A 21,740-nucleotide genomic window follows, 5' to 3' on the forward strand; every position below is an offset into this window, starting at 1 on the left:
CCGTTATATGTTAGCTATATTTCTGTTGGCATGTAACTTGCATGTCTATTTTGGTATAAACATCCAAAGCTTATGTCAAGTCTTATTTTTGTTCATACTTAAGCAATATAATACAATTATTTACATCAACATTGGGGATCTGCAGATTTTTTAAGGGCTTTGTACAACAGGCAACTTGGAGAAACTGTGGTATATAAAGGGTGTCAGCCACAGTCAGGATATCTAAGTTCTAATGGTGACTCTGATGTTAACCACCTGATTGCAGGATATTAGGCTGCTTGCTTTACCTCTACAGGTTGTAGTTTGCTCCTCTGTAGACAGAAAGGGCTTGATTATAAGATTTTAAAATTCTCTTCCAACTTCAAATTCTATTCTTTCTTTTTTTTTTGAGACAGAGTTTAGCTCTTGTTGCCCAGGCTAGAGTGCAATGGCGCAATGTCAGCTCTCAGCAACCTCCACCTCCTGGGTTCAAGCGATTCTCCTGCCTCAGCCTCCCGAGTAGCTGGGATTACAGGCATGCACCTCCATACGCAGCTAAATTTTTTGTATTTTTAGTAGAGACGGGATTTCTCCATGTTGATCAGGCTGGTCTCGAACTCCCGACCTCAGGTAATCCACCCACCTCGGCCTCCCAGAGTGCTGGGATTACAGGTGTGAGCCACTGTGCCCGGCCTCAAATTCTGCTCTTAAAAGATCAGAGCCTTCATTTGGGAACATAGCCAGGCACTGGTTTGTGCTAGAAAGCCTGAATAAAGCCTGCAGACTTTACCCAGACAATGGTCAAAATTGCTACGAAGCTGTTTCCACCTGCCTTCACTCCAGGGAGGAGCGGGAAGAGGCCTCTATAACTTGTGTTGGCTCAAATGAGTTGGGTGTCTCCGGCCTATGGCAATGATTCCGTATGGGGCATTAGTCTGGCAATAATAATTGCAAATATTTTATAGTATTATGTGTTAAAACAGTCCTCTAGAACACAAGGTAGGTGCCATAAAGAGGGGCCCTAGCAGAGTGGAAAACACGCCTTGTCTAATGTGCTTAAGGATGGAGCAGAAGAAAGCTCCCCTTCTGCAGGTGACTGCCTGTGCCCACTGGCCCAGAGCAGACTGTGGGCCATCTGCCCTGGACCTCAGCCTGGAAGGAGAGTTGGGGCACAGGGACTATATGTGTGGGTTTGAATAGGTGTTAATACGATATAAAGTATTGCTATAAATATGTACATTTTATACATGTTTATAGGAAGTTAATTTACATAACCAAAGCTAGTTGCAGCAGAGCTAGAACTAGAATTCACTCTGATCTTCAGTTCAATATTCATTTTTAAAAAACAACACTTTTTCAATAATCTGTTTTTTTTTTTTTTTTTTTTAGACAGGGTCTTGCTCTGTCACCCAGGCAGGAGTGCAGTGGTGTGATCTTGGCTCACTGCAACCTCCGCCTCCCGAGTTCAAGCAATTCTTTTGCCTCAGCCTTCCAAGTAGCTGAGATTACAGGTGTGTGCCACCATGCCTGGCTAGTTTTTTTCTATTTTTAGTAGAGATGGGGTTTCACCATATTGGCCAGACTGGTCTCGAACTCTCGGCCTCAAGTGATCCACCTGTCTCAGCCTCCCAAAGTGCTGGGATTACAGGAGTGAGTCACTGCACCCGGCCTTTTTCAATAATTTTAAAATAAGGAAGACCTTGTCCTACTCTCTTCTACCTGCTCTGCCAATCCAACCCGTAGAGGTTAACTAGAAATAACAATTTGCTGCGTGTTTTTTCAGACCTTTTTACTCTGTGTGTTTGTGTTTTTGAACCAGAAATGGAATTGTGGCAGGCCAATTCTCCCTGACAATCACACAGGCCTGCATGACAATCACACAGAGAGGTCTGCATAGCACTCCAGTTACAGATAGCTATCCACAGCACTGCCTTAACACTGAGCTAGTAGTTAAACCTAGGGAAACCTGTGCCCAGACATCCTAGCTAGAAATGAAACATATGGTCACTAGGAGCCTTGCATAGGCTTCTCCCTAACCTGGAGCAAGTCAAAATAATAGAGACAGTCTTACATTCCTAGTGCCAGGGTCAGCGGAATCTGAGACAAGTCAAGGTAACAGAGGCAGCTGTTTGAATAGATTCATTGGAGAGTCTAAGGCAGCTCTCCGGACCAAGCTGCAAAGGAGATAAGATAAAAATAATCAGTCCGGTACCACAGTAGACAGGCCTTGAAGGTACTGGGGCCCTTTTAATCAGACTTAGCAAGCATTTTTTGCCTCTGACCTTCGAGTTGAAACAAAATTAGTTACCAGTAGACTTAGGCGAATGCTATACTGCATGTAGCCATATAATCCCAACCTATATAAGCACTAAGAAAATTGTAACACTTTGAGTTGGTCTGGTGGAATTATCTCCGGCTTTCTCCCTGTATCCAGTTACAGCAATAAATTCCCTTCTTTCCTAGTTTGTCTGCTTCTCACTATTGGGCCTCAAGAAAACGCAGCCGAACCTGGCTTGGTTCTGGGAACAAAATTACATTCATATTGTAATTGATGTAACTTGCTTTCTAAATTCAGTAATACATGGTGAACTTTATTCCATGTCAGTACTTACAGATATACTCAATTCTCCCCTCCCTTTCAGTTCTATTAAGGTATAACTGAAGTACATTGCATGTGCGTGTGTATACTACATATTTAAAATGTACGATTTGATCAATTTTGGGATATGTGTATACTTGTGAGACCATCACTATACCAAAATAACTTTTTAATCACTTTTGAAAATTTTCTCATGACTTTAGGTAATCCGCAGATTACATAGAAGCAGAATCCACAAAATACTTCCTTTTAATCGTTGTAAAGTATCAGGTTTGTGGTAGATTAAAAATGTTACAAGTTCTTTGCAGCTGCTCTCATTCAGAAGTGGAGTCAATTTCCCTTCTCTTGGATCTGGGCGGTCCATGGTGGTGTGCTAGTGTTCTCTCTCTCTCTCTCTCTGTCAGCACAAGTGACCTTCTATGAAGGTCAAAAGAAGACTCTGGGAACAGCCTCTTCAAACCTCGAGCCAGGTTTGAAAGAAGTCCAAATGCCCTGAGGTCTTTATGCTTGAGAGACCGGCTAGAGACAGGGGACACAGAGGCTGTGAGCCTATGTGAGGATGTAGAGATCCACAGTCAGCTTCCAGCTGTCCAGCCTGCGGCCATGTGAGTCATTGCAGCTGTGGCTCCAGACATTGTGAGCAGAGACAGATCTTTTCTAACGTGCCCTTTGGAAATTCCTGATCCACAAAATCATGAGATAATAATAAAATGGTGATTGTTAAGCATACAATTTTTGGATTAGTTTTTTTTGTGTGTGTGTGAGACAAAGTCTCACTCTTGTTGCCCAGGTTGGAGTGCAATGGTGTAATCTCAGCTCATTGCAACCTCTGCCTCCCGGGTTCAAGCGATTCTCCTGTCTCAGCCTCCCGAGTATCTGGGATTACAGGCGCCTGCCAACACACCTGGCTAATTTTTGTATTTTTAGTGGAGACGGGGTTTCACCATGTTGGCCAGGCTGGTCTCAAACTCCTGACCTCAGGCGATCTGCCCGCCTCGGCCTCCCAAAGTGCTGGGATTACAGGCATGAGCCACTGCTCCTGGCCTGGATTAGTTTTTTATACAGCAATCGGCAACAGGAACAAAACTATGCCCCTATTGATGTATATTTAGGTTGTGTCCAATTTTTCTCCATTAAAAACTGTCCTGTAAATGTACTTTTTTGCATACATAAGAATTTCTCTAGAATAATTTCCCAGTGATAGAATGATTGAACAGCTGGATCCAAGGACTATATTCTCTCCCTCTTTCTCTCTCTCTGTCTCACTCTCCATTTCTCTAGCCTCCATTTTGATAGGTGTTGGCAAATTTCCCTCTAAAAAGAGCATATCAACCTCCGCCACAAAAAAGTGTCCTTTTCCTTCACCCTCTGAAAAGTCTTTGACAACGCACTTCATCTCCCTGTGTTTTATTTCCTTGTCTTTAAATGGAAAATAATAACCCCTACCCTGCTTATGTACAGGGTTGTGATCAAGAGATCAAAACTGAAATCTGTTTTTAAAAATTTATTTTGTTTTTTTCTTTTATGCATAGACATGTTATTTTGACAAACAAAACTGAAATCTGAATAAGATCTTACAAACAAGGTATCATCTACTGTGATATGGGAACCTTAATCGTTTGGGGATAAGACTCCTTTGACTATCTTTGTCCCTTTCCCAAGATATTTTATGCAATCTTGTCTCTCATTCTCTTGCTCTTTCTCACTCTCTCTCAAACACAATATGAATATATATTTAAACCTTTCATGTATAGATATACTCAATATATATGTTTATTCTATCAATTTGAGTGATTTTATGGGAACAATTACCAATACTTAAATAAACATATTTTAAGAGCTGCAATTGTATTCGTCACGTTGTCCAGTCCTTCTGGGAGTAAGCGAAACATCACCTAGAAACGAAGAAATTTGACTTGTAGTACAGAGAATAATGGTGAATCCATTATAGGAAATTTGTACTTTTGGGTGGTAGTGGAGGACTAGACAATATTTCTTCAAGAGAAAAGAAAACTAGAATGAAGTAGAAGATTCAGCATCTCGTATACCACACTTTCCACTAGATTTTGAGCAACACTGCATTGTTTAAATATATATAGTTCTATGCTACTGTTCTACACAATTAAAATACCCCTAAATATTGCTGTTAGTCTGTTCCATTGGCTCCTTTCATGTCCTCCATAAGCCAGCTGGTGACTGCTGGATCCTCCAGGCATGGCTATCTTCCTTGGCTCCTTCAATTCCTCATTCAAGAATAGATCAGGCATCATTGTGTCTTCCTTCCTCTCCCCTCATTTGACCTGATTAAACCTCCAGCCTTGGCCCAAATCTTTTCCACAGGTATCATGACCTACCTTGCATCCCTTTAGCACCATGAATCACCAGTTAGTAAAAATATTTTGGCTGGGCAAGGTGGCTCATGCCTGCAATCCCAGCACTTTGGGAGGCTGAGCCAGGTGGATCATTTGAGCCCAGGAGTTTGAGACCAGCCTGGGTAATATGGCAAAGCCCTGTTTCTACGAAAAATACAAAAAATTAGCTGGGTGTGGTGGCCCGTGCCTGTAGTCCCAGCTACTCAAGAGGCTGAGGCAGGAGGATCCCTTGAGCTGGGGAGGTCAAGGCTGCAGTGAACCATGATTGTGCCACTGCACTCCAGCCCGGGTGACAGAGTGAGATCCTGTCTCAAAAAGGAACTGAAAGGCCGGGCGCGGTGGCTCAAGCCTGTAATCCCAGCACTTTGGGAGGCCGAGGCGGGTGGATCACGAGGTCAGGAGATCGAGACCATCCTGGCTAACACGGTGAAACCCCGTCTCTACTAAAAAATACAAAAAAATTAGCCGGGCGTGCTGGCGGGCGCCTGTGGTCCCAGCTACTCGGGAGGCTGAGGCAGGAGAATGGCGTGAACCCAGGAGGTGGAGGTTGCGGTGAGCCGAGATCGCGCCACCGCACTCCAGCCTGGGGGACAGAGAAAGACTCCGTCTCAAAAAAAAAAAAAAAAAAAAAAAAAAAAAAAAAAAAAAAAGGAACTGAAAATCATGCTTAGAAGAAAGTGGAGTGATCAAGGATTTAGGAAAATCTCCAGTAGCAACACATTTGGGAGAGAAGTTGCTTACATTTGGCCCTTGAAGGATGATGTTTGGTAAAGAGCTGACATCACAAAATTCAACAGGATTAATCTTATTTTTGAGAATTGTGAAACTAAAGATCACTCTGGTTTGAAGACGAGAAGTTATGTTTTAGGCATTTAGGCAAATAGCGTCATATGTCTACACATATCTACAAGATGACTTTCTTTAGAAAATAGTGGTGGATTGATGATGGGGAAACAGTGCTCTGAAGCTGGGTTGAATATTTAAAAAAAACTCTTATTCTAAAATGCAAAACTCATTACAAAAAAAAAAAAAAAGAAAAAGGAAGGAAGAAAGAAAAGAAAAGAAGAAAATTATCAGTAATTCCAACCGTCTGTCAGTGTTTTGGAAATGTTCCTTTTGGCCAACAGGATCATAATACTGCTTCAATGCTTTAATTATATCAGAATCATTTTCTCCAAACAAATATATATTTTCTATAATATGAGATTTTAAACACTGTTTTGAGATAATTTTAGACTTAAGAAAACTTGCAAGAGTAGTTCAGGTATGTTCTTCACCCTGCTTCTCCTAATGTTATCATCTTACCTAACCATGTACAGTAATCAAAACCAGGAAATGAACGTTGGTACAAAACTATTACCTAGCTACAGACCTTATGTGACTTTCTATATTTTATTCTATAATTTTCCCCACAAACGTCCTTTTTCTGTCCTAACATCTACTTCAGGATCTCACATTGCATCGAGATATCTTGTCTTCTTAGCCTCCAAAATGCAATGGTTCCTTAGTCTTTCCTTTGTCTTTTATGACACATTGACACTTTTGAAGAATACTGGTCAGTTGTTTTGTAGGACGCTCTTCAATTTGAGTTTGTTTGATCTTTTTTCATGATTAGAATGACATTTTGCATTTTTGACAAGAATACCACAGAAGTTATATCCTGTCTTCAACCCATATTGTCAGCAGTTTCATGATATTGACTTTGATCACTTGGTTAAGGTGGTGTCTGTCAAGTTTCTCCTCTGTGAAGTTACTATTCCCTCTTGTTATTAATAGATGAAGTTACTATTCCCTCTTGTTATTAATAGATATCTCAGGGAGATTCTTTGGGATTATGCAGATTTGTTTCTCCTTTAAGTTTCACCCAATCATTTTAGCATTCATCCTTAGAGCTTGCCTGCTACAATTATTACCGTGGTGTCCTAATGATGATTTTTTATTTTTCTCACTCTTTCTAGATTTACTGATTGGAATTCTTCTGTAAGGTAGACGCTTGTCTCTTCTCCACCATTTATTTATTCAATCATTTATTTATAGCAGTATGGACTCATGGGTATTTATTTTATTCTGTAAATTATGATCTAATACTATCATTATTTATTTTGTTGCTCAAATCTACAATATGATTTAAATGGTAGAGTAGAATTACATGTCTGTACCACCAATTATTATTATTATACATTTTGAGACAGAGTCTCACTTGATGCCCAGGCCGGAATCCAGTGGCGAGATCTCTGCCCACTGCAACCTCCACCTTCGGGGTTCAGCAGATTCTCCTGCCTCAGCCTCTCAGGCTGATTACAGGCATGTGCCACCACGCCTGGCTAATTTTTGTGCTTTTAGTAGAGATGGGGTTCAACCATGTTGGCCAGGCTGGTCTCGAACTCCTGACCTCAGGTGATCCGCCCACCTCGGCCTCCCAAAGTGCTGAGATTACAGGCCTGAGCCCCCGCGCCTGGCCTGTACCACAAATTCTTGATCCAGTTCTTCAATGTTGGACATTTAGGTTGTCTCCAGTTATTTGATACCATTAATGATGTCTGAGATACACACATCTTTGAATTTTTTATGTGTTTCCATAAATTAGTTTTCTAGTAGGGGAATTACTGGATGTTGGAAAAGTTTATGCTTTTGGTTTTGATCCAAGAGGCATAAATTGTCAACATGCCAACATGGAAATCATACACTCCACACATTCTACCCAGACTACCCAGCTGTAAGCAAAGAGGTGTAGATCCAAGTCTCCTGCCAGCAGGGTGATTTAGCGCAGTTGTCAATAATCTGTACAACACGTAACAATAAAGTTATTGATGTTGAGGAAGAGACTTCCGGTAGGGGCGTTTCTATTTCCATTGGGTCCTGTCTTCTCCACCTTCTACGTTTCAACCGGAAATAGTCGTACCCATTTAAAGCCACGTCGGTAATGGCCTCGGTCCCGCCCCCCACACTGCGGAACCGCTTCCGGGATCAGGGCATTCCGTCCCGCCCCGCCGCCGGTGCAGTGTTGGAAGCTCCGGTTCTCCCGGAAGTGGCCCGGGTCTCTGTGTCGGGGTCTCCTCCATCCCGCTGCTGCTGAAGGCCGCGAGGGCGGCGGCGATGGCGGAGGCGGCTCTGTTGCTGCTGCCTGAGGCGGCGGCGGAGCGGGACGCTAGGGAAAAGCTGGCTTTCTGGGATCGAAGACCGGACACGACGGCGCCGCTGACCGACAGGCAGACGGACTCGGTGTTGGAGCTGAAGGCGGCGGCAGAAAACCTGCCAGTGCCAGCCGAGGTGAGGTGATGGGCAGGAACCGGGCTGGGGCGACAGGGCTGGGATTCTCCTCGGGCGCCCCGGCAGGGCCCCGGCCTCACCAACCTCTGCGCAGGATATCTCTCCACTCCTCCCTGGCCATGGTGGCGGATCCGGTGGGAGGGGCCTCTCACCTCCCAGGCTGTCAGGCTTCGCTCAGGCTGCGACCCCGACTCTAATTCTGCCCAGGGACAGCTGTGGGGGTGTCCTGCGGCTGGTGCTCGCCGGAACCCAGTCCTCCCCCAGCAGCATGGGACGGTTGGCCCGGAGCCTTGCGCCGAGCGTCTTGCCCCAGACGAGGCGTCCTGTCAGCCGAGGCGTAATCCTGCTGCCCACTCTCTCCCAGAAGGAGAGGCAGCCAACCCGAGGTGCTGTGCTGCAGGACAGTCTCCAGCGCGTGCTCGTTTACCGCCTTAATGAATCACCTAGGTTGCTTTGTCCATGGGGGTCTTGGAGAGACCAAAACTTGGTCCTGAGTGAGTTTCATTTATCGCACATTGAACTGTGAGCTCTCAATCAAGTGCAGGTTATGGGAGAGCAGATTTATTTCACGTATTGCAAATCAATAAAAATGAATTTTATTTGAAAGCTGACTCAGTACATTATTAAGCAGTGCTGGTTTTCGGTGTTAGAGTCAATGTGTTTAATCCACTTAGGATATTACGCACTACTGCTTCTTGTTTGATTCAATTCAATTAGTTGTAATAGCAGGAAGTAACATGAATTGTCAGATGTTTGACAAACGTTTTCCCGTTTTGAGGGCCAGGTTTAGGAGGATTATTTTATATAAGCAGTGGTGATGGTTACTTTTGATGTTGGAAGCATTCTTTTCTCTCGCTTTGTCACCCAGGCTGGAGTGCAGTGGCGCGACCTCGACTCACTGCAACCTCCACCTCCTGGGTTCAAGCGATTCTCCTGTCTCAGCCTCCCGAGTAGCTGGGATCACAGATGCCTGCCACCACACCCGGCTAATTTTTTGTATTTTTAGTGGAGATGGGGTTTCGCCCTGTTGTCCAGGCTGTTCTCGAACTCCTGACCTCAAGTGATCTGCCCGCCTCGGCCTCCCAAAATGCTGGGATTACAGTCGTGGAATTGTGTCCAAATGCAAATTGAGTTTAGAGTCTTCAACTTTTTCTGTCCTCCAACTTTAGAGGTTTGATTTAAACGTTCTCTTCACATTCACTGTTGTATGCTCAGCCATCAAATAGGCGTTCTTTCTTGGGTTTCTTTTTCCACCTCTAGGATGTGGTACCGGAAGTGGATCTGAAATAAATGAAGGAGCAGGTGGAAATTTCTTTGGCTTAGCTATCAAACTCTTTTATACTCTGGATAATAAAAGTTGTTTGCTCTATAAATTTTACAGTCTGTTTATAATTGATTTGGCTCCTACTGCAGCAGGATGCTTGGACTTAATAGCACTGAGGGTGTGATGGGGGAGATACATATTCTACAAAAAAATTTGTTTTCATTGTCATGGGTCATAAACTATTATTTCTTATTCTCATTGAGCATGAAGGAGAACGTTTGGAATGAACTAAATGGAATCTTTCATTTTCACCCCATTCTTCCATATTTATCATCAGCCACATGCAGTCTTTAACATATGTTATGTCCCTACTCTGAGTTAGGTATTGAAGATAGAAAGATAAATAGGAAAGATGAGATCGTTAGCCTCATAGAGCTGACATAATTGTGGGGATCATGACCATGGAAAAAAAGAACAAAGAAGGTATGTTCAGACGGTGGTCCATAATATAAGGAAAATCAAATAGGATGGTGTGACAGAAAGGGATGAGGTGTGCCCTTTTAGAGAAAGAGGGAGGGCCTTTCCAAGGAAGTGACAATCTGAGGTGAGAACTGATGATGGAATACCTGAAGCTAGCCTTATAAAGACTAAAGAAATAACATTGCAGCTGGAAGAAAGTACAGCATAAGGTCATGGGTAGGGGATGAGCTTAATGAGTTCGAGAATTCAGTGAGGGTCTTCTGGTACGTGCAGCTTGGTATTGGATTCCTGTGAGAATGCAATAGCTGAGGCCAGGCGCGGTGGCCCACGCCTGTAATTTCAGCACTTTGGGAGGCTAAGGCGGGCGAATCACTTGAGGTCAGGAGTTCAAGACCAGCCTGGCCAACGTGGCGAAACCCCATCTCTACTAAAAATACAAAAATTAGCTGGATGTGGTGGTGCGTTCCTGTAATCCCAGGTACTTGGGAGGCTGAGGCATGAGAATCACTTGAACCTGGGAGGCAGAGATTGCCCTGAGCCGAGACTGCACCACTGCACTCCAGCCTGGGTAGGTGACAGGCAAGATTCTGTCTCAAAAAAAAAAAAAAAAAAAAATGCAATGGCCGAGCTGGTTATGCACACATCCTGGAATCTTTGAGAAGGCGGTTCTCATTGCTCTTCAGCTTTACAGCCCTCATTTTCCTTTTCTGAAGTGTTTATATGTCTGTTGGAAAGACTTTGGAATTAATTTTTTTAGCCCTATACTACTCTTTTAACATTGGCACCAAAAGAGAGTGCCATAATTTTCATTTTGTCCAATCAGTATAACTCAAATTGTGTTTCACAATTTTCACGAGATAAATTACTTCCTGAACAACTGGAACTGAGCAGGCTAGTAGAATAGCAAGAGGCCAACTAACTCTTAAGTACATATCATAAAGATGTTAACTTCTTTACAAAATAGCTTTCTCTTTTATGAAAGAGAACTAGTCTTATCTTAAAAAGGAATTATGCCTTTTTTGGCATTAGAGAAAATAATTTACAATAGAATATTAGGTAGACTTTTGTAGCCAGGGCAAACTTAGTAGTGAGGGGCCTACTTCTTTCTGTTGAATTTAGTAATTCTTGATAAAATGCTAAAATAATTTACCCCGACATTTACCTCTAATTTACTGTTACATCTGTTGTTTTCTTGTAGGCTGTGTGACCTTAGATGTGATGTTTATCTTTTCTAAGCCTTAATTTTCTTCTTTATAAAATGGGGACTTAACTCATGATGAGTACTTATCTCATAGGGAGTTGTGAGAATTATGTGAAATCACATATGCAAGGTGCACATGGGAAGTTACTTGCTATTATTCTTGTGCTTTCTTTCAAATCATTAACATCTTAAAAGAATAGATTAGAATCCTGTGATGCTGAGCTGGTATAGGTGTCATTCAGACCAAAGGTAAGAAAAGGAGAGGTTAAGTGCCTTGAGGAAGGTTCTGAGACTCCACCTATACCTCTTCAGTAATTTGCTCCAAGCAGAGAACATAACATCAGGTTTCATTTAGGGAATTAATTGATGAGATTGATTATAAAAGTGGTTTTCTCCAACCCAGATCTCTGCAAGAAGTAAAGCTTGGGAGAGAAAGGTATGTAACTTGTTATTTCAGGGACCTGCTCAGCTGGTCAGGCAAAGCTTGAGAATTTATTGTAGTTACTATTTAATGTTAGTGTCTCCATTTGCATAAACTATACAGTAGCTCTGCAGCACTGGCCCATTAACAATCTAGAACTGTATTCTCTCTCTTATGGTATTTGTCTGCTCCATCTGGAAGCCAGGACAGTGCTGGTAAGCAGGAGGCATTCAGTCACCTCCTCCTTAGAAGTGAATGAGAGGTCAGAACAGGAAAGTGTGCTGATACCACCACACCCCTTTTTGACTTGTCATTCTGTACCAGGTGTTTTGAGAAAGGAAGGCAGCTGCCTAGTCTACTTAATGGGGGCATTTTCTCATATGTTATTAAAAAGCAACTTGTTTTGCTACTTTAAAAAATGATTTGTTTGAAGTGATTGCATTAGGGCTTCTCTCTCGCTTGGTTTGAGAGAAGATGGTTTTGTATTAGAACAAGGAAACGGAGCCTCCTTTTGCCTCTAGTTTTTAAAGTTCTTATGATTAAAAGTAGTATTTGTACTTGAAGTAATCAAATAGAATACTCATAAATTTAGAATATATTCACATCTAGGTTACAGAACATGTCTGGAATATCTATAGTAGTTTCTCAAGTAGAGTTTTCAAATTATTTTATTTTCTAAAGTTAATTAGAAGATAAACTTTTTTTTGGTTCAAGGTAACAGACTGAGCACACGTGTATGACATCCCTAGATCCCTTTGAAATGACAGTAATAAATGTGTGGCACACCAAAACCAAAGATGGTATCAATGAACCTGAAAGTTGGGCATATTTATAGAAGGCAGGAAGCATGTAGTATCCTTTTAAAAATCATTCTAAAGACTTAATCACAGAACCAGGTGCAAATATTGTAAAAGTTGATAATCTAAAAAAGAGTACAGGTGACAGAATTTGAGAGTAAACAGGGAACAGATATAGAGTTACTAATTTCTTCATCTTACATGGTGAAGTAAGAGTATATATATAGGACCTAAAATTGATGAATTCAAACACAAAGCAGTAAATCTTTTTTTTTTTTAAGAGTTGTAGAGTTACTATAAAAGAATACTGAAAATGGTTAAACTGGTGAAAAGCGAGGGTGGGGGAGAATGTTGCTTTTCATTTCAACTCTTCTGATGATTTGGATTAAAAACAATTATATTCATATATTTTGAATAATTTTCATAAAAGATTGATCAAAAATTCAAAATTATTTCTTTGGTTCCTTCTACTTTTATAGTTCTTCATTTTACCCTCAAATTCTTTAGAAAAACTCTCAAATTATAAACATTGGTATTGGCTTAAAGAAGAAGAATTGGACAAGCAGGGGAGAGGGAAGAAAGGAGACTTGCTTTTCACTTAAATATCATTCTGTATTCTTGAGACTTTAAAAATAAGCACCCTTTATAGTTTAATGACAATTAATGACAATGTAAGAGTAAATTCTGTCTTTTCCTTATACTCTGTTGAAGAGACATTTTAAAATGTTGCATATTAAGTGAAAAAGGCGAGGTGTGTATACTGCTATTTGGGTTTAAGAAAGGTGTACTTCCTTTGTATATGCCTAGATAGACCAGCTTAGAAAAGATACTTAAGAAACTAGTAACATTGATAGCCTGCCCCTGAGGAGGAAACTAGATGGCTGGAGAATGAGTTCCAGGGGAAGGAGACTTTTCACTGACTCCCTTGAGTTTTGTGCCTTGAGATTTATTACCTATTCAAATAAATACACTTAAAAGGACAGCTCTATGTATTATAAATGATTCTGGAACAAAAGGAATTATACTTTTTATCTGGAATTTGTTATATGTTGTGAGGTAGTACTAGAATTATGCAGTGTAAGGCCTCATGAACTCTGATGGGAGAATATGATTATTACATTACTTATTAAAAAGGTGAAATAATGTAGATTCACTTGCAGTAATGAGAAATAATACTGTGATCTGTACACTTTGCCCACTTTCCCTCAGTGGTAACATTTTGCACAACTATAGTATCTGGTGTCACAACCGGGATTTTGACATTGATCTACATTCTTTCAGATAGATTTATAATCGTTTTTCTCAAAAGAAATTGAATTACAGATGGATATGGGTCTAGGTGATATTGGAAGACTGAAGTTTGCCAGGTCCTCTGTGTATTTTCAGTTTTTTTAGTGGTTGCCTTAGGATTTACAATATACAGATGGTCCCTGACTTATGATGGTTCAGCTTATGACTTTTTGACTTTATGTGAAAGCTACATGTATTCAGTAGAAAGTGTACCTTTGGTGCTGGGCATGGCAGTGAGCCCCAGCTCCCAGTGAGCCACATACTTTTGACTTAGGATATTTTCAACTTCTGATGGGTTTATTGGGACACAACCCCATCATAAGTTGAGGAGCATCTGTACTACTTTAATTAGTCACAGCCTACCTCTAAATATTATACCACTTCATTATGGTATAACAGCCTTACAGCAGGATTCTTTGGCTGGGCACGGTGGCTCACCCCTGTAATCCCAGCACTTTGGGAGACTGAGACAGGAGGATCGCTTGAGCTCAGGAGTTCAAGCATAGCCTGGGTAACATAGTGAGACCTTGTCTCTACAAAAAAAAAGAAAAAAAAAATCAAAAAGTTAGCTGGGTGTGGTGGTGCACACCTGCAGCTCCAGCTACTTGGGAGGCTTAGGCAGGAGATGGCTTGAGCCCCGGAAATCAAGGCTGCAGTGAGCTGTGATTGCACCACAGCACTTCCGCCTCGGTGGCAGAACAAGAACCTGTCTCAAAAACACACCCAAAACAGTATTCTTCCATTTCTTCCTTTCCCTGTTTTGTGATATTGTTTCAGGCATTTTACTTTTACGTATGTTATAAGCCCGCAATACATTGTTACTACTTTTGCTTTTGACATTTCTTGCTGAGTGATTAAAAAAAGAAAAACTGTCATATTTACCTTCATTTTTATCATTTCTGGAGCACTTCAGTTTTTTGGGTAGATACGTGTTTCATCTAGTGTTATATTCTGCCTGAAGAATGTCCTTTAACATTTCTTGTAGTATAGGTCTGCTGGTAATGAATTCTCTCAGGTTTTGCTTTTTTTTTTTTTTTTTTTTTTTTGAGATGGAGTTTTGCTTTTGTAGCCCAGGCTGCAGGGCAATGGCACGATCTCGGCTCACTGCAACCTCTGCCTCCCCGGTTCAAGTGACTCTCCTGCCTCAGCCTCCCGAGTAGCTGGGATTACAGACGCCCGCCACTACGCCTGGCTAATTTTTGTATTTTTAGTAGAGACAGGGTTTCGCCATGTTGGCTAGGCTGGTCTTGGACTCCTGACCTCAGGTGATCCACCTGCCTCAGCCTCCCACAGTGCTGGGATTACAGGTGTGAGCCACCACGCCTGGCGCTTTTGTTTGTTTTAAACAATCCTTATTTCTTCTACATTTTAAACAGATATTCTCTATAGGTGTAGTTGAGTGTTTTTCTTTTGGCACTTTAAAGATGTCGCTCTGTTGTCTTCTGGCTTGTGTAATTTCTGATGAGAAGTCTGCTGTAATTTTTACCTTTATTTCTCTATATAGAATATGTCTTTTTCCCTCTGGCTGCCTTCAAGCTTTTATCTTTGGTTTTTGAGAGTTTGAATATGATGTGCACAGAGGGGTTTGCCTGTGTGTATGTGTGTATTCTGCTTGGGATTCTCTGAATTTCTTAAGAGCTGTAGTTTTATATCTTTCATTATTTTTGGAATGTTCTCAACAGTTATTTCTTCAAATATTTCTTCCACCCTGTTCTCTCTCGTTCTGCTTCTTTTGGGATCCCATTTCATATAATTTGATACCATCATATAATTTGATACCATCACACAATTCTTAGATGCTATGTTCAGTTTTTATTTTCCCACTCTGTTTTCTCTGTATGATTTATTTTGGGTGATTTTTATTGACCTAACTTCAAGTTCACTGATTTTTTTTCCTTAACCATGTTGTGTGTACTGATGAGCCCATTGCAGGTATTCTTCATCTTTGTTACCATTATTTTTATTTCTCACATTTCCATTTGGCACAGTTTTCAGTTTTCTGTTGAAATTGTTTATCTGTTTATACTTCTTATCTATGTGTTACACCAGAGCATTTAACATGTTAATCACAGTTATTTTAGATTCCTTGTCTGATAGTTCTAGTCTCTTGCTCATCTGAGTCTGGCTCTGTTGATTGCTTTGTCTCTTGACTGAGTTGTTTTCTCTCTCTTTTTTTTTTTTTTTTTGAGGTGGAGCCTCCCTCTGTCGCGTAGGCTGGAGTGCAGTGGCGCAATCTCGGCTCACTGCAAGCTCCGTCTCCCGGATTCACGTTATTCTCCTGCCTCAGCCTCCCGAGTAGCTGGGACTACAGGCACCCGCCACCATGCCCGGCTAATTTTTTTGTATTTTTGGTAGAGGTGGGGTTTCACCGTGTTAGCCAGGATGGTCTTGATTTCCTGACCTCGTGATCTGCCCACCTCAGCCTCCCAAAGTGCTGGGATTACAGGCGTGAGCCACCGCGCAGCCTGTTTCCTCTTGTAATGTTTGCCATCTCTTTTTTCCCATGATTTGCCACAGGTGAGCCAGTGCTTGCAGCCTGTCTCTTCCTGGAGGTGCCTGTCGCTCCGCAGATTTTTATCTACTTGGTTACTCTGCAACACTGATGGATTCAAGACTAGTTATAATCTTGTGGATTATTTGGCTTTTTGTTATTGTGAGGGTGTAAGCAACATTTCTTTCAGCTTTCTTCATCCTAGCCTAGCTTTCATGTGTTTTCTGGTATATTTTCCAAATCTGAGCCATATCACCCCAGCCCCCCTTAGATATAATCTAAACCGTGCTGATAGAATTATGTGATTGAATTTGTGATGATCTGTTCATATAGAACTAAATTTTATTGCTAATAAAATACAATTTTGTAAAGATGGCTTTACAAGAAGTTGATTAGATTTATAAACTTACTCTGTTGCTGCTAGTAGATAGGAATGATAATAATATAATATCAGTATTCAAATTTATTGCTTACAATGTGTCAGGTCTGTGCTAAGTGCTTTACATGCAGCATTGCTTCAGGTGGGTTACCTTGAGTCTTGGGTGACTCCCCAAGGAGACAGCTCATGTTGCTCATTAGAAGGGTTCTGCAGAGCAGGTGTAGATGCGGCTTATCTCAGCACAGCTTCCTCTGTCCTCCAGAACCCCTAGTGGCACACAGTTGCTGATGACGCTTTAGACTCAGGATAAATTCTTACGGGATTTGAGAAACTTAATTCTTGCTGGGCCACAGTCCTTTTATACTCAGGGATTGTGTTACCATTCAGAAAGAGTTTACATGAACAAGTGATGCCCTTAACAAGACCTGTTTACCTACACCTAGGACCCTCCTGACTCGAGCCAGGCTCATTTGTGGGGAGAAGGCAGATCAAGGACCTTCCTAAATACTTTGTCTGCAGCTTTCCAGCATTCCAAAAAGCCAATTTTCCCACATCTTTGTTTTCTTTTTTACTCTTTTTTTTTTTTTTTTTTTGAGATGGAGCTTCGCTGTGTCGCCCAGGCTGGAGTGCAGTGGCTCGATCTCGGCTCACTGCAAGCTTCGCTTCCCGAGTGCATGCCATTCTCCTGCCTCAGCCTACCAACTAGCCGGGACTACAGGCGCCTGCCACCACGCCTGGCTAATTTTTTTTTGTATTTGTAGTAGAGACGGGGTTTCACCGTTTTAGCCAGGATGGTCTCGATCTCCTGACCTCGTGATCTGCCCACCTTGGCCTCCCAAAGTGCTGGGATTACAGGCGTGAGCCACTGTGCCCGGCCTTCTTTTTTACTCCTTATGGTAGCGTTATGATACAGATAGTGTATCCGTATCAGCTAAGAGAAGATAATTGAGGATTAGAAACATCAAGTAATTTGCCCCATGTCACACAGCTTATAAATGAACAGGAGCAGGATTCTAACTAGGCTGCATTGTAATGTACTTTACTGTACCATAAGTATAGCCCTATTTGAACCCATATATAAAAAAACTATTTTTAAAGGACAGTGTTTCTGAATTAGTGGTGCATTTTGCATCTAGCTTATTTTAGTTTTGAAGAGAAAATGCTATCTTCAGATGAAACTTCTATATTTAGAAAGTAGACAGGACAGCAACTTCCTAAGACCTTGGATCTTGTCTTATATCAGTGGACCTTAAATGTCATAAACTAAGAACTGAGGGCTGAAAACTGGAATTGAACCTAAACAATTAGGCCCTTTTACTTTCCCCAGCATCTAGTTTCTCTTTGTTTTGGTCTAAAAACAGTTTGTCTGTATGCCTATAAATAAATTAACACCTGGTCTTTCTTTGGTAGTGGAGAACTAGAAAGTACTGTAGGTCTAATATTGTCAAAGTGAGACCTTGTCTGTGGGCCTCTTCTGAAACTGATGGGAAACTCTAAAATTCTTCCTATTCAGTTGTAATTTCAAAATTTGTCAGCAGGAAGGTGTGGTGAGATGTGCCAGTGGGTGGGTGGAAATGGTAGGAGGAGGTAATGTTTATTTCTAATCAATTCTTGGGTGTGATTTATTTATTTATTTTTTTAGACAGGGCCTCACTCTGTCACCCCGGGTGGAGTGCAGTGGCACGACCTTGACTCATTGCAACCTCTACCTCCTGGGCTCAGGTGGTCCTTCCATCTCAGCCTCCCAAGTTGCTGGACCACAGATGTATGCCACCACACCCAGCTAATTTTTTTTTTTTTTGTATTTTTAGTAGAGACGGGGGTGTCACTGTGTTGCCTAGGCTGGTCTCAAATTCCTGGGCTCAAGTGATCCACCCAACTCTGCCTCTCAAAGTGCTGGGATTACAGGCATGAGCCACTGAACCCGGTCATTGGGTGTGATTTGTTAATCCTATTGGTCAGGCTTTTGTGTTAGATACTGGGGAGGGCAAGCTACTTTCAATAGCACACAGGTTTTCTTTTTGCCTGGTGGTAGTTCACAAGAGGCTCAAGTGAGAAAATGTGTGTGGATTAGCACAGATTTACCACCCTTATTAGAAAGCTAACTCAGACCAGATGTGGTGGCTCATGCCTGTAATTCCAGCACTTTGGAAGGCTAAGGTAGGAGGATCACTTGAACCCACGAGTTTGAGACCAGCCTGGGCAACATGTATAGACCCCCAACTCTACCAAAAATACAAAAATTAGCTGGGTGTGGTGTTGCGTGCCTGTAGTCTCAGCTACTTGGAGATTGAGGTGGGAGGATGGCTTGAACTCTGGAGGCAGAGGTTGCAGTGAGCTGAGGTGGCACCTTGCATGTCAGCCTGGATGACAGAGCAAGACCCTGTCACCAAAAAAAAAAAAAAAGCTTACTAATGGTGGGACATCAGTGTCATGTTTATATTTTGAGATGAGCATTTAACACAGAGCCTAAAGTGTTAGTATTATATAGTATTTATTAACTTAATATGATTTAATGGAAAATATTTCTTTTCTCTTTCAAAACAACTGAGATGGAAACCCAATCTTGAGTTAAGTTCAGAGAATTTTCAAGTCACTTAAATATCTTTGTGACTCTCTTTTTTCAAGCTTCCAATTGAAGACTTGTGCAGTTTAACATCCCAGTCACTGCCCATTGAACTGACTTCAGTAGTGCCTGAATCTACAGAAGACATTCTCTTGAAGGGCTTCACTTCCTTAGGAATGGAAGAAGAAAGAATTGAAACCGCACAGCAGGTGAATTGCAGTATCTTTTCTAAGGATGTTTGATTATTTCAGATGTCTCAAGACAAGGCTAATAAAAAAAGTCCTAATTAAAAGTTCTGAACATTTGTCACCATAATTAACATCAAGTCTTTCTAGAACATTCTTGATTTGGCATTAGTTGTGGCTGTTTAAGTGTTTTAAATGAATCTATAGGTATGATATAGGTAAAAAAAAAGCATGAGATTCCATGTTTGGACATTGATAGATTATTGAGGTTTTAATGTCTTAGCCACTTTTGACTTCCCCCAATGTCTGTCTTCTGTTAACCTGTTCCCTCAGTGTGTACATGGGTGCCCCTCCATCTCACTTGTTGCTAGGTAGTCCTTTTTTTAAAAACTCAAATATTCTTTTTATATTAACATTTGTAGTTATTTTTCAGTAATTTAGCATGTGTAATTTTTTCTTGGTTTTTGTTCATTCCTAATTAGAAACTAAACTTACAGTAGTTTCTTCTGCCATTTTCCTTGTCTCCTCTTTCTTTTCCTATTAAGAGTCAAAGTTGAGGCATTTACCAAATAAAACATAAAGTACATCTGTTGGAACTGGATTACATATATAGTAAGTTGAGAGAGGCAGTTCTGCAAACTGATGAAGAATTACAGTTCCTGAGCTAGGCTGACCTGCACCTGAAAGTCAGCTCCATCATTTAGCATCTTTGTGAGCTTAAGCAAATTACTTAGCTTCTTAGATCTTTAGTTTCCTAATATATAAAACAGGGGTAATTATATATTATTTCATAGGATTTTTGTGAGCGTTAAATAAGATAATGCATGTAAATTCATTGTGTAGCAAGTACACAGTAAATGCTCAGCAAATGATAGCCAAGGTACGTGGCAAGCCTGTATACCCTTGACACTGAATCTTACTTGAGATTCAGTATTCTCAAGTTCAGTTGAAGGTAGTCTTGCACCACATCTATGAACTTGTTTGGCCTGCTTAAAAAAAGTCCTCTGGATGAAACTTGTACCTGTTCTCTCTTTAAAAAAACTAATATACTAACTTATAATTTATGTGCAATAGAATGTATTCATTTTAAGTGTCAGCTCAATGAGTTTTGAAAAGTGTATATACCTATGTATGTAACTAACAACTATAATTGAGATATAAAACATTTCTATCATCACCCCAAAAAGTTTCTTCATACTTGTTTAAGGTCAACTCCCCACATCCCCCTTTTAAATAATAGATATTTTTCAGGCCAGAATTCAGATCCAGGGCTAGCTGATACCAGAGTCCATATCCTTTTTTTTTTTTTTTTTTTTGAGATGGAGTCTCACTCTGTTGCCCAGGCTGGAATGCAGTGGGCGATCTCGGCTCACTGCAAGCTCCACATCCTGGGTTCACGCCATTCTCCTGTCTCAGCCTCCCGAGGAGCTGGGACTACAGGCGGCTGCCACCATGCCAGGCTAATTTTTTCTATTTTTAGTGGAGGTGGAGTTTCACCTTGTTAGCCAGGATGATCTCAATCTCCTGACCTCGTGATCTGCCCGCCTCGGCCTCCCAAAGTGCTAGGATTACAGGCGTGAGCCACCATGTCCGGCCCCACAGTCCATATTCTTAAACCACTCTGTAATATTATTTTTGAGTTATAGCCTCACAGTTCTTATTAGATAACGTTAATATTGATATTTGCCCAAAGCACTATGTTACCTACTCAAATTTTGTAAACAATTATAGCAAGTAGGCATTAGCCTATTAGGAAGAAATATTCATTTTTTACCTATTGTATGTTTAATACTCTTCCTTAATTTGACTGTGAAAATGGCCAGTTTTTTGTTTGTTTTTTTTTCAATCCTTAAGACATCTGAAATGGCCTTTTTTTTTTTTTTTTTTTTTGAGACAGAGTCTCGTTCTGTCGCCCAAGCTGGAGTGCAGTGGCATGATCTCAGCTCACTGCAAGCTCTGCCTCCCGGGTTCACTCCATTCTCCCACCTCAGCATCCTGAGTAGCTGGGACTACAGGCGCCCAGCTTATTTTTTGTATTTTTAGTAGAGACGGGGTTTCACCGTGTTAGCCAGGATGGTCTCTATCTCCTGACCTTGTGATCTGCCCGCCTCGGCCTCTGAAAGTGCTGAGATTACAGGTGTGAGCCACCGTGCCCAGCCTTTTGTTTTTTTTGAGACAGAATTTCGCTCTGTTGCCCAGGCTGGAGTGCAATGGTGTGATCTCGGTTTGCTGCGATCTTGGCTCACTGCAACCTCTGCCTCCCGGGTTCAAGCAATTCTCCTGCCTCAGCCCCCCGAGTAGCTGGGATTATAGGCGTGTGCCACCACGCCCAGCTAATTTTTGTATTTTTAGTAGAGACGGAGTTTTACCATGTTGGCCAGGCTGGTCTCGAACTCCCGACCTCAGGTGATCCGCTCACCTCGGCCTCCCAAAGTGCTAGGATTAC

At 41.4% G+C, this 21,740-nt stretch overlaps 1 protein-coding gene across 2 annotated transcripts in view; it reads left to right on the forward strand.

The window, feature by feature from the left end:
• The first annotated feature begins 7,858 nt into the window (after positions 1-7,858).
• The window catches only part of COG3 (component of oligomeric golgi complex 3), a 70,118-nt gene continuing 56,236 nt past the window's right edge, over positions 7,859-21,740 (forward strand). Inside the window, exons 1-2 of one of the 2 annotated variants that reach the window (XR_008651189.2) lie at positions 7,859-8,220; positions 19,172-19,318. Coding sequence is in view for 1 of the 2 variants with exons in the window: in XM_055244033.2 (XP_055100008.1) it covers positions 8,047-8,220; positions 19,172-19,318 (321 nt within the window). In the remaining variant the exon portion in view is untranslated. The remainder of the gene's footprint in view (positions 8,221-19,171; positions 19,319-21,740) is intronic. The other variant, XM_055244033.2, reaches the window with a different exon arrangement.

Source organism: Symphalangus syndactylus, chromosome 15 (genome assembly GCF_028878055.3).
Source record: "Symphalangus syndactylus isolate Jambi chromosome 15, NHGRI_mSymSyn1-v2.1_pri, whole genome shotgun sequence".
Classification (NCBI taxonomy): Eukaryota; Metazoa; Chordata; class Mammalia; order Primates; family Hylobatidae; genus Symphalangus; species Symphalangus syndactylus.